This window comes from Podarcis bocagei (genome assembly GCF_964188305.1).
Source record: "Podarcis bocagei genome assembly, chromosome: 7".
Taxonomy (NCBI): Eukaryota; Metazoa; Chordata; class Lepidosauria; order Squamata; family Lacertidae; genus Podarcis; species Podarcis bocagei.
Window position 1 is genome coordinate 43823118 of NC_138132.1, and position 13859 is coordinate 43836976.

A 13859-nucleotide genomic window follows, 5' to 3' on the forward strand; every position below is an offset into this window, starting at 1 on the left:
GGATCGGGGTGTCAGTCTCGCAGAGGGGTTCAGTGGTACTTTCCTTTCAAGGAAATATGCATAGGAGTTCAGCTTTGGCTGCTGGGATTCATTCAGGCAGTTTCCAAAAAAAGAATTATCATATATATATAGTTATATATATGTTTCTTAAGCCATATATCCTGAACTGAATCCTGTCCATCTGTTAACACTTAATCCTCACTCCGAAAACGCAGACACCATCAGCCACGTATCCATCCATAGGTACCCCGATTTACTGCCGCGCGTTCACGAAAGCGTAAAGGCGATTGAGAGCCACGGAATTTTATCTGCAGCAAGAGTGACCCTACTAAGTGATTCCAGTATTGCAGCCACCATCGCCAACAAACTGGTTCAGACACGTGGGCGCGCCCCAATAAATCTCTGGCGCAGACACAGAAAGGCATCGACACGTGCCCGGTCGCCAAGGATCTTGCGGACTCCCACTTAAATTCCTTCACGGATCTCGTCTTCAGTAGATTGTTTCCGATTAAATCTCCCTAAATAAAGTTTCTTCGTTAGATTAGATGTAAAAGAAGGAGGTCCCGGTAGTAGGCACTAGAATATGTATGGGGTTTTTTATTTAAGTTTCCCCCGTTTTAAAGTTTTTTAAAGGATGTGTCTTGACTTCAAGGAATATTAACAATCGAGACAGGATAAAGAGTTGGGTGTGCAGGCACACCTTACTCGCCGGAGCGCCATTGCTCCGCGCGGCCTTAATGCTCAAAGACAGCACTCAGCTGACCGGCGACGAAAAACTTCGATCCTGCAGGATTTTCCTGTGGTCAGGATCGCTCATTTCATGCCGCGCAGCTGGCCTGGGGATCTTTGAGGAAGAGGGATGAAGTCCCCCGACCCTCCAACATAAAGTGAACCTGCTTAGGACCACATCTTTTCCTCACATCCTTTCCTCAGGTAAAAAACCTGCAAGCCATCGCAGCCCGATCCTATGTGTGCTTAACTGGCATTCACTGCTTAGGATCTGCAGATTGAGGGAGAGGCGCTGCCTGCGGCTCAGTCTCAGTCCCGTGCGCTGCGGACCCAGGCGAACGCGCGGCATTAACGCCATTGCTCAGTCATGCGATCCTATTCATAATTACTCTGAAGTAAAGAGTTAAATGGAACTTACTCGCAGGTAAGTGTGGATTGGATCGCTGCCCTAAACTCACACTGTAGCAACTGCCCTTTCATAATTCGCTTCCTCCCTGGTGGAAATGGCGATAGTCGCTTGGAGAGCTGGACCCCTCCTGCCCGCAAAGCCGGCAGGTGATCCTAAGCCCTTGTGTGGCATGGGGATTCCGTGGAACTTCAAAGCATCTGTGGGCAAAATTGACACCAAAAGGCACACAGGTGGAAAATTAGGCGCAGAAGTATCCCCCCTCCCCGCCGGATCTTATAGTTGCTTCGTCGGAGGTAAACCCTGTTCCCACTAAGTTTGACGGGTCTGGCTCCCTATATCTCAGCATGGCGAGGACTGCGACGTTACAGGGCATAGCTGTCAACTTTTCCCTTTTCTTGCGAGGAATCCTATTCGGAATAAGGGAAATTCCCTTAAAAAAAGGGAAACGTTGACAGCTATGTTACAGGGGCGTCCGATCCTCGCTTCCTCTACAAACGATACGGTGCTGGCTCAGTATTTTGCTGACTATCATTTTGCGCTCTGAGTCTCTTAAGCCACCCCCCCCCCCCAAACACAACTTGCTGGTTCTTTGGCTGGCAACTGACAGCGGGAAACTGAGCCCCACTTGAAACCTCGAGCGAGGAAGCGTTGCGGATAACAAGCCGGTTTGGGAATGCTTCAGGCTTCGGGACTTCATGGGGGTTGACCGCTTCTGAACCGGCGCGCTTTGTATTGTCCGGCGGCAAAGCAAGGATGAGAGAGCGAACCGGAACCTCCGCCCCACCAGCCCGCCCTCAGCCCGGGGATCCAGTTTTTGGTGCCTAGTATCGCATTCAGGGTGATTTTTCACGGCTGGAAAATTTTCTGCGGCAGAAATTGAACTCCCGCTGGGAAAGATTTAGATCTTTTGGGAATAGAATTTTTTTTTAGAGCCAATCTGTTTTTCCAAGTGGGTTGTGGTTGATCATTGCACTCCTAGCAAAAGGAGAAGTCAGAGAGCTTAAAAAAAAAAGAATCCGACCAGCCTACAATAAGCGCAGATGTACTTTCCTTTAAAAAATCCCGCTGCCTGCACATTATACATAGAAGGCAACCTGGCTTCCCCCAAAGAACCATGGGAGCTGTAGTTTATACCTCGGAAAACTACAGTTCACAGCGCTCTTAACAAACTACAGTCCCCCAGGATTCCATGTGCTTTAAATGGGCTAAAGTGATAAAGCAGTCTTCTGCCCAGCAAACACACCTGTTTGAATAGTAGCCTTGGAAGGGACCCAAGGATCATCTAGTCCAACTTTTCTCAACCTGTGGGTCCCCAGATGTTGTAGAACTACAACTCCCATCACCCCTAGCTAGCAAGGCCAGAGCTCAGGGATGATGGGAGTTGTAGTCCAACAACATCTAGGGACCCACAGGTTGAGAACCACTGATTCTAGTCTAAGCCCCTGCACTGCAAAGGTATGTTGCTATAGCCTGGCTCACTCACCTTTCCATATATCTGGTATTATTTTGGTCCTTCTTTCCCTTTGTCTTTCTTTAACATGATTTGAGGTAGAAAGGAGGGACTTCTGATAACTAGGCAAGGTACTTGAGGTGTCTATCCTTTTCCCAACCCGGTGACATTTGGTGGCAAGGAGTTAATAACATTAAGATGGGAGGTGTGAAGAATGAGATCTATTGCCCTGAGCGCCTTTGAGTTGGGGTGGTGTAGTGGTTAGAGCAGGGACACAGGACCTTTTTCAGCCTGAGGGCCATATTGTCTCATGTTCCTGGGGTCAGAGGGCCAGAGGCAAAAGTGGGCCGAGCAATGGATGCAGCACTTGCCTTTGTACTGTAGGCTACATTCCAGGCAGGCAAAAGCCAGAGGTTTCTGCACAGGCCTCTCTTCATCCAGGAGGCAACTTCACAATTTTAGGACATGTTTTTGCCAGGCAAAAGCAACTGAAGAGGGCCTGGAGCAAATTGGGGGGCGTTCTAAGGGTCAGGTGAAGAGACCAGGAGGCCACATTCAGCCCCTTCACCTAAAGTTCCTCACCGCTGGGCTAGAGCACCAGACTAGGACTGGGGAGATCTGGATACAAATCCCTGCTCATGCACAAAGTTTGCTTGTTCTCATTGAGTAGTGGGCCACTCACTCCCTTGGTTTAGCCGAATTTGGTTTTGTTTGTTTGGTTTGCTGTGAGGACAAAAAAGAGGAACTATGCAGGCTATCCTGAGATTATTGGAGGACAGCTAGACTCTAACTGCAGTACTGTAATAATAATGATGATGATGGTTTGTGATAATTATTATGCGAGTATGTCAAGCTCTGCTTGCTTAAATGGTTTTCTTAGCATGGCTAGTAAACTGCAGGAGGAGGCTACTGACAGCTCCAAGGTCTTATTGCTTATTCCAAGTGGCCTTTAGAAAAAGATTGACTCTATATATAGAATATGTCTGTTACTAGCTAGGTAGATGGTTGCCAGTAATCAATTTATTATTATTATTATGCTTATATCACGTCTTTTCTTCCAAGCAGCTGAAGGCGCACATGTCCTCCCACCCCCATTTTCTCCTCGCAACAACCCTGTGATGCGGTGAACCCAAGGTCACTCAGTGAACTTGATGCCTGAGTGGAAAATAACACGGGTTTCTCCGCATCTAGTCAGACACTCTCATCATTGCCCCGCAATGTGCAATGCCTGTGAGAATGGTCAGCAACTAGTGGCCTGTGGCCTAAACCTGTCCCATTCAGTGATGCCATTTGCTGCCCTTCAAATGCTAGCCTCTTAGAGAAAAGAAGGTTGTGAAGAACAGCACCTGAGATGCCAGTTATGGGAGCGGCCTTGTTCTGATTGACGAGGGACACTTGCTTATCATACTCCCTGCTTCTTCAGCAAAACCTCTTGCCGAGCAGCGTTCCGCAATCAAAGACAGCATCTGTCTCTGACCACTGGGCACTGCTATTGCCAGTTATTGCCTTCAGGCCCTAGTTTGTGAGCATCTCTGTGGTGTCTGCCTGGCCAGTGCTAGACTGAATACTGCTTTTAAAAGACTTGCTGCTCCAGCCCACTATGGCCATTGATGTGGTCATGTTTCCTTATGAAGCCCAATCTGAAGTGTGCGGTAACATGAGCGTAGTCAGGATTTTTTTTGGGGGGGGGTCAGGTCTTTTGTTAGGGGGCGTGATTGGTCAGTTAAGTATTTCTATTGTTTTACTTGATCTAGGGGGGCAGTAGCCCCCTCCCCCCCAGACTGCACCCATGTGCAGTAATGAAAGACCATTTTGATCTGGCCTTTGCTAGCTGGAGGAGGGTAAAGTTTGATGGTAAGTAACACTGGTGAAATGGGGTGGGCAATGGAGGGCTAGCGGTCCAAACTCTTGATTTTGTATGTCTGTAGAGATGTGGGTGGCGCTGTGGGTTAAACCACAGAGCCTAGGACTTGCTGATCAGAAAGTCGGCGGTTCGAATCCCCACGATGGGGTGAGCTCCAGTTGCTCGGTCCCTGCTCCTGCCAACCTAGCAGTTCAAAAGCACGTCAAAGTTCAAGTAGATAAATAGGTACCACTCCGGCGGGAAGGTAAACAGTGTTTCCGTGCGCTGCTCTGGTTCGCCAGAAGCGGCTTAGTCATACTGGCAACATGACCCGGAAGCTGTACGCCGGCTCCCTCGGCCAATAAAGCGAGATGAGCGCCGCACCCCAGAGTCGGTCACGTCTGGACCTAATGGCCAGGGGTCCCTTTACCTTTACCTAGTTCACTTGTAGTCCTTTGGTGACATCCTGATTTTGATAACTTATCCAAGGCAGACAGTGGCCTTGCATATGGCAATTCAGCTCCTACAGCTGTGATGGTTTAGAGGCGTCTTCTCCAGCCTGTGACCCATAATCTCCAACCACAGTCTCTGCTGGCTGGGATGGCAGAAGTTGTTGTCTAAAACACCTGGAGGGCATCAGGCTGGTTTAGGGAGAGAGATTCCTTGCGTCCTCAAATACTGCAACTATTGTTTTTAAAAACTGACAGTACCAACTAGTTAATTGGTTGAGTCATTAGCTGAATTTTTAAAATGTGCATTTTTAACTTTAACCATAGTACTTCCTGTGTTAGGAGTCAGTTCTGATAGTGTTGCCCTAAAGTATCTTTTTGTGCAAATGACTTTCTTTTTGCTGCAAATGGTGGTTGCAATTATTATCTCTCTGTGTGCATATCTATATATCTATATTTAAAGGCAACCACTTACTTCCCTCTTTCATCACATTTTTAGGAGTCACTTCTGACTAGGGATGGACAAATCTGACAATATAGGTTCCTCTCGGCTTCTATTTTTTCAGCCTTCAGTTCTTTGCATTTTCACATCAGTTTGCAATTTTATTTTCAATTCCTCCTGAAAATTCACCAGCATTTCAATGTGACTTTCTCCTAATACCTACTTTTCCCGTATGCACCCCCCCCGAGATACACCGTTTTTTGTAAAGCAATTTTCTCTAATATAATGCATTTTTAAATGCTACTTCTACTGATATATGCATTTTTATGCACAGTGTACCCTAGTTGTAAATGTTACCTGGCTGAATTTCTGCAAAATTCAGAAGCACTTTCCATGTGTATGATGGCTGTGCTTTGGTTTGTGTATTGTTTTGTAAAGTGCAAATTAGGCAAGTTCAGTTTTAAATGACAACTGAATCAACCCCCCCCCTCCCAATCCCGTCTTCTGACACCCAAAGCTCTAAATGTCCACTGTTCAGACTCTACCTTTGACTAGAGCTCTGGACAGGCTGAAGCCATGCTCATTTCCCCCCATATGCTCCCCAAAAGCAGCCTGGAATGTGCCTTGGGAAGGGAACATTGCTCTTTGCCTGCATTCCTAGTTGCCTGCATGTATCTGCAAATACGTCTGTCTTTTTTTTGGGGGGGGGTGGCATTGTATTTAAGCTAATTGTTCCAAAGCATTACTTGCTTTCCCGTGTGATGGACCTATTGTCTGAAGCCATCTCCCCCAATATTTCTTTCGATATAACCGCAATATGTATTCCCATTGGTGTAATTAATTTAGTTGAAGGGGAAGGGAAGCAGTGAGTAGGCCAAAATAGTTAAATCACTAGATAGCTGAAATTGTGTTAGCAATTGTGATTCCTAATAAATACGAGTTTCATTTCCTCTTGCAGTGACTGTTTCACTTCGAGTCCTTCTGGAGTTTACAGCACATTTCATAGTTTTTGCCACCTCCTTGCTCACAGATAACACAAACACAGGAAGGAGAATCGGTTATACATTTGATGGAGGACCTTCTGCCGAGTCATTTTTATTTAGAATAAGAAAAATAAAATTTAGTTACATCTGCTAAAATACAATATTTGTGTCATAGTAATTTGAAGATTTTCTTGGGGAAATGATTTGTAACATAGAACCAGATGATAGGGGAAAGGGAAACTTATTAAATGATAACTCTTATAGCAATGCTGCCAAATTATAAAAGAGAGAGAGAGGTGATGATATCAACCATGTTAAATTAATAAATCTGTATTGCCTTATTTTACACCGAGCTAATGCAGCATTTCTTGGTTTTTGCCTCTCTATTAATACCCAATCATCAAGTAATTTTAATTGAATATTTGGATGCTGCAGAGGTCTATGTTGAGCTTTGATTTGATTGAGTCAGTTGTAATGCTAGGAGAGGGATGTCCTCTTTATAGTCTAAAGATAATAAAAGGATGCTGACCACAACACTTCTTGGATGCTCTTCAGGTGGGGTGGGGGTGGGAAAATTGAATACCTATCCCTTCCAAATGAATGCATTCATAATAGGATGGATTTGCCAGTTGGCATGAAAGCAGAGGTCATCTTGAGGAAAATGACACCTAAGGTCTAAAGGAGTCATCTGCTTTAAGAGATCCTGGGCAAGATGCCAAATATTGCATTTAAGAAGACGTATCCCCCAAGTTTTTTAGTTTTTTGTTTTTTTGTTTCGGTCCAAAAATAACACGGGAGGCAGGCAAAACAGGCATCTGGAAATGATCGTTATCCATCCACCCATTTGTTCATCCTCACATCGTCTCCCTGCAATGCACTATGCTGCACTATGTTCGGAACGCATTTTAATATTCTACACTTGCAAGCTTGGGTGTTGGAAAGGATATATAAAAATAGAAGCCTTACTTTCAAAAATGGTATAGTGGACAATTTTTCTAAACTGGAAATAAAATTTGGGTATCATATCTATCTGTTGTCTTTTTTCTTTTAATTTTTTTAAAGAGCTCTCAAGAAACAGGATTTATTTCTTGTCATGCTCTTATATACTCCAAAAATGGATTTATTCGCAGCTGGGCTAGCTTACAGTATTTTTTGCTGCTGTGTGCTTTTCCGTCACAGGCAGAGTTCATGAGGAAACATTGAATATATGATTATTTCAGGTACAACCTAGGATGTGCTTATTGCGGAGCAGTGACATTAATGGGATTACTCTGGGGTAAAACTGATTATGCATTGCAGTCACAAGCAATGCAGATGAGGTTATTCATGCTCAAATTTGCACCAGAGTTCCTTGTAAACTGTGTCCTTGTAAAGCTTCAGTCCTATAGGCGCTTACCTGGGAGTGAGCCTCGCAGGACTTACTCCTGAACAGACATGCATAGGATTTCACTGTAAAGAATGTATTTCTCTTCCTCTAAAATAATTAGGTTTTTCAATAAATCCTGCCAGTTTGAGCTTATACAACATGAGAAATTCAAGGGGCAACAGTGCTTGCTGTTTGCTGTTACACTGCTATGTATGTACATCAATTCACTATTCTTTTGTTCATTTACAGTAACATAGCTAATTATTCTGATGAGTAGAAAATAAAAGAAATGCATTACGAAAAATTAAAGGCTACAATTCTATATTATCTAAGCTGGGAACAAGCCCCATTAAACTTAATGAGACTTACATCTGAGTAGACATGACGAAGGCTGCACCATAAAGGAACGTTAGCTCACAGCTTGGAGAGCAAGGTGTTTTGTTTTTGATTTAGCAATTTCCCCCTCCTATCTTTCTAGTTCTTTTTCTATGGCTTTCCTATTACAGAATTGATATGAAAATCAAAGGACAGAACTAGAAAATCCATTTCAGATAATGCTTAATATTATCAGTGCTGCTGCTTCAAACACTGGACTGAGATAAGGCTTGTGCATCAAAGACTGCAGTTGTAAATACACTTATTAGGGAGTAAATTCTATTGAACTTGCTTCCGAGTAAAACTATCAAGCATCAAACTGCTCCTGATTTTTGCTTTATGTCAGACTAATAAAGCTTTATTTTTAAAAACACTTTTATTAACTATGTTTTTTAAAAAATATTTTTTTTTACTAAATTAGGTATCCAAGAGAATCTTCTACATCAGTGATGTGAAAATTCCTGTTATCTGGAGTCTGACAAGGTACAGTTTTATTTTATTTGCGTAGCTGGCTTCTGCTTTCTCCTCCTACAGCCAAGCTGTAGCATAATGTAAGAGAAGAAAAATTATTGACCACAACGGAAGTGTCCCTGTTGATTTCCCAAAGCTTTGTGGAAGCCGCTGTGTTTTGCGTAGTGGGGACTTTAATGGTGTCTCTTCTCCAATTTTCCTTTGGAACTCCTGCAACTCTTTTACTGAGTGCATGATCTTTTGCCGATGTTATTCTGTGTGTGTGTTTTGTATATGAGTGTGTTCCAAACTGCAACCAAGTGTGTGAATTGTGACAACTTTCCCTCCAATCCTATTGAGTATCCGTGCTGCTCGGTTTATGTCTACACCTTTTCTCAGTAAAGTATCCCCATCAGCACCAGTCCAGATACTAGTCATCTGTTGTTGCTGCTGTTGCACCCTGTGCTCGCTCTTTTCAAAGCATGAGGCAAGCTGTCCAAATGAAATGCAAGTAAGCAGGTGGAAGGGAGAGTGTATGAGATGTTTTCTGATTTTACTCTTTATTCTTCACAGCATGCAATCCAGTTCCATTTCTCTGTTTACCTTGAAGAGGGCAGCTGCCCTTCTCCTTTGCAAGGGACAAGGTACACATTATGTTAGCCATGCAGATGTGCCTTTGAGTGCAGAAGTGTGTTTTGTTGTTTTTACATAAATGGCCAGAATGGGAGCTCAGATCTGGGTTGGAACCCTAGCACAGGAAGGGTAAGGGGCTCTAATCTCTCTCCCCACCAGCTGTGGTTTCAGTCCATATGGAGGGCCCTACATCTGTGATTTGCACAGGGGGATAATAACATTGGAGTAATAACTGCCAACCTAGCAGTTCGAAAGCACACCAGTGCAAGTAGATAAATAGGTACCACTCCGGTGGGGAGGTAAACGGCGTTTCTGTGCGCTGCTCTGGTTCTCCAGAAGCGGCTTAGTCATGCTGGCCACATGTACGCCAGCTCCCTTGGCCAATAAAACGAGATGAGCGCTGCAACCCCAGAGTCGGCCACGACTGGACCCTTTACCTTTACCTAATAACTGTAAGTTTTTCCAAACCAATGTTGCAGGCATGAAGAGGAGGAGGAATTTGAACTAGGATTATAGTTGTGTGCGGAGCCGAAATCCTTTCTACCCCAAATGCAAGAATGCTGGTCTGAATTGCTTTTCCGCAGACCCTGAGGCAGTTTGTATGTAAAAGTGAAAACCAAAGCCCTGCCCTTAAAAGTGTACCTACTAAAGCTGCTTGAGGATTTTGATTTCTACGCAAACTGACCTGATATTCATCTCCCGGAATAACACACAGATTGGAATGTTACTATCCTTTGGATTTTGCAGTTCTCTGAATTTTGTGGTGCATTTCTTATCTAAAGAAACGCTCCAAAAGGCTTTACAAGTTGTGTATTTTAGAATAAAATACATGTAGAAATGTGTCTATTGAGATAAGATGCATATTTAAATATATATTTTATGTGATTTAATATGTATTTAAATACAAATTTTCATGCATTTTTTTAAAAAAGGAAAAGAATTTAGAAACAGGATGGGATGGATTTATGAATAAAAACGTGCAAGATTACCATGGAACAAAAATAGACAAACCTGTCCACCCCAACAGCCATGTAGCTAACATAATGTGCAGTTTGGCTCTTAGTCCTTGCATAGGAAGTGCAGGGAATTTTTGGCGCTCTAGATGTTGCTGAACTACAACTTTCATCAACTCCAGCAGACACGGTCTGTGGCCAGGGATGATGGGACTTGCAGTTCAACAACATTTGCAGGGCCCAAGTTTCCCTTCACCTGTTGCATAGGGACATCTTGTTTCATTGTCTGATAGGAACTAGTTGCTGTCCAAGCACCTGACTTCCAGCCATGAACACAGGTTGTTGGTGGTGGAGTGTGGGGTGCAGAAGCATCTATCTTCCCCCTTACTCTTGTGCATCTAGTTGTTCATTTGAACACCTATCTGAGATAACAATTGCCCTTTTTTTGCAGTGTCTCTGTGTGTGTTTATTTGCATAATACCTTCAATATGTTTGGTGTTATCAATTGTACAAAAATAGGTCTCTGCCCTGAGGAGCTTACAATTTGTAATTCAACACAGGTCAGATAAGTGAGGAAAAGAAGGGAGATGGAGGGAAAGAGGGACAGAAAATGCATTTATACCATCAAACTTCAATGCATATTCACAATTTCTGCTTTGTAAAGCACAGAACCATGTGAAGGGAAAAGAAGTGATAACGGGGAACAAGAAGCATGAGGACCAGTCCCTTGCACACACCTTCAGTTATTGCAGTGGGGTATCTCTGTGGCCAGCTCTGCTGAGTTACGATGCACTCAGGACATTTGGAGGTGGGTGGGGTTTATATCCTTATCTGCGGGTGATGTTTAATATCCTTGGACAAATGCACTCTTCCTTAACTTGTACTCCTCTGCATTTCTTACCTGACATGTCTGGGTTCTGTGGACAAGACTGAGCCCCATTAAATAAAATGGGTTTGTTTGTTTTGCTTTTGTTATTGGGGTAGAGGGTTCTAAACTTCAGTTTGTGACTTAGGGATGCTTCCTGGGACATAGCACAAGACCCTCTGATCTAGCATGCACATTGTTTTCAACCCCTTCTCTTTTTAAATTCTTGTTGTTTGTGCCTTCCTTTCTCTGCACACTTTAGGATCAGAAATGCATGTGGATTGTGGGGGGTTTTTTTGGGCTGGTGGTGAGTGGCCTCACAATGAATTAGCTTTTCCAATTACCAATATCCCTGTATGTGCCTTGAATTATGCAACCTCTTACATTACTTAGGAATGCTGGCTGCCCCGCTCCTTTACTTGGTCAGTAAGATGCTACGTTTATATACAATACCATTGCTTTCTTACATTCCCCTAAACAAAATGCAATTAAAATTATATTTGCCAGCGGGTTAATGGCATAGCAAAAATCTTGATGGTATGTTTAAAAGGACTTGCTTTGGAGCAGTGAGTTGACAGGTTGTGATTGGGGAGACATAATAGAAGTGGGTGGGCTTGCTGTCCTTATGCTTCAATGTATGCTGCCCCATTGTAGATACCCCATGCTTACAACAGGATATGCTGAGGAAAGACCAGGGTGGGGCACCTGATGCCTGGGGGCCATATGTGGCCCTCCAGGCATCTCTCTATGGCCCTTGGAACTCTCCCCAGGCCATGTCCCTCACTAGCCCCGCATGTTTTCACTTGGCTGGAAGATGCTCTCAAACTCTGATGCCTCTGGCTTCCCTAGAAGGAGGCTAAAGAGTGTGTGTGAGTGTGTGTAGAAACTAGCCTACTGTCCATAATTGTTGCTCCACCCACTTCTGCCTCTGACCCCGCCCACCGCTGGCACCTGGCGCTCAGAAAGCTGTTCAAAAGGGAATGACCCTGGGCTGATAAGGTTCTCTACCCTGGCTGTATAGAGTGTTGGAATATTGACATAACTCAATTATCTCCTGTGAAGCAGTAATGTGTCATCTCACAGTAAAAATGTGAAAGAAATAAATGGTACGGAAGCAGCAGAGAATGTGCATTGCAGTTCACAGATGTTCACATATCATTGATTCAGGCTTGCAAAGAAGTCAATAAAAACTATTAACTATTCCTCCTGCCTTAGTATACTTATGGTGTAGTAAAGTGGATATGAGTGTTGATGCTTGGAACAGAGAGATTTGGGTTGCTAGCCCCACACTGCTGTCAACCTCAATAGGAGTCCCGGGGCCAGTCACCATCTCTCAGCATAAGCACAGTAGCAGAGTTTGGGCGATCCCAGCGCTTGGCTCAGATGTGCAAGCAGTTCTGTCTTCCATCCTTTGTGCAACCTGATAAACAAGCCAGGAAGTCTTAAGTGAACAGTAGTTTCCTGGTTTCACCAAAACCAAGAAACCACTGTCAGTAGCTTCACACCAAGCCTGGATATAAAGCCATGGCTTGACATTGGCTTCTTATCCTGCCTCGTTCCAAAGCTGTTAACTGTAATACCCCTTTCAGAAAAAAACTGGAAACAGTAGTTTCCACAGGAGAAATGGAGGTGTCATGTGCATCGCCACAACGCCTGTTCATATTTTGGATTGAGTCAAGATACCCTCATTCTTACCAGCTCAGTATATAATATATTTATGGAAGATTGGTGGTCTGAAGTCATGTTTGGCTTTTGGAGAGAGGGAACCTCTCTCCCAGCTGAGAAAGTGTTTCTGTGCCTGATTACCCACAGGTGATCCTCATGTCCATTTAGTACATGATTACTAGGAAGTACAGGTGTGTCTCCACAGCAGAAGGAGATGGTAGAGTTTTGAGCTGTTTGAAAGGGCTGCACTACTCCCTGTGTGAAAAGCACCCTGCAAGTAGAAGACTAGCAAAAAGGTGAGTGATAGAAGTGTTCTTCTGATATACTAGCTTTGTTGTGCCTTTTGTTGTTAATTTCCAGGGAAGGAGCCACCATTTATGTTTCCTACAGGGTCTTTGATACAACACTGCTGCATAGGATCTTGGGGAATTAAAGCAATGGCTTGCAGGCTTAGTTCACTGGCATGGCAGGGTGGGCAAAGTAGGTATTCTGTCCCGCCCACTATGCCAATGAACTATGCCTACAAGCCACTGTTTTTAATTTCCTACAATCCTATGGAGCAGCGTTCTATCAAAGACACTGTAGGTGCTGATGGGTCCGGGTGGGCCCTCAACAGTTGCCTCAGGACGCTGGGTGGTGATGCCAAGCCTGACTACTTAGGCCAGATACGGGGAACATGATGGTGCTGAAGTACAACTCCCATTAGCCCCAGCAAGCACAGCCAAGAATGTTGGGAGTTGTAATTCAGCAATTTCTGGAGGGCCAAAGATTCCCTGCACCTGCCCTAAGTGCTCTGCATGTGTAGCTGAGTTTTATGTCCAGTGGAACTGTGTTTAGGACTGTGGGCTTTGTCATTAGCAGAATGAGCATTTGTTTGAATGCACCTGATCTGCAGTAAAGCGTTTGTACATTGCAGCTGGGGCTGCAAGGTGATTCATGCTAGAAGAAAAGTGTGCAGTCTCAGTGCTCTTGCTCTGCTGCAATTAAATCTTTTTATTTAGCTTATTTTCAGTTCTCTGGTGTTTTGTCTTCGGGGAGGGAGAATCTGTAGAGTTAATGTGCACAGGCCTAACCTCTGGCTTTACAAAAACCAAACCTTCTGGGGAGGAAAAAGAGAACCGAATCATTTCACTTCCTCTTAAATCCTGGATTTAGCAATTGCTGACCGATTGGTGTTGCAAAAGAGATTAGCACAAAAAACCGTGTAACTTTGAAACAAACAGATATTGGACTGAGGAAGAGTTAAT

At 44.0% G+C, this 13859-nt stretch overlaps 1 protein-coding gene across 2 annotated transcripts in view; it reads left to right on the forward strand.

Annotated features, from left to right (window-relative positions):
- Positions 1-13859, forward strand: part of MAF (MAF bZIP transcription factor) — a 237317-nt gene that overhangs the window by 9996 nt on the left and 213462 nt on the right. Inside the window, exons 2-3 of one of the 2 annotated variants that reach the window (XM_081202720.1) lie at positions 8468-8529; positions 9609-9627. In XM_081202720.1, the coding sequence (XP_081058846.1) occupies positions 8468-8501 (34 nt within the window). In that variant the 3' untranslated portion in view covers positions 8502-8529; positions 9609-9627. Of the gene's footprint in view, positions 1-8467; positions 8530-9608; positions 9628-13859 lie in introns of those variants that run through there. The other variant, XM_081202719.1, reaches the window with a different exon arrangement.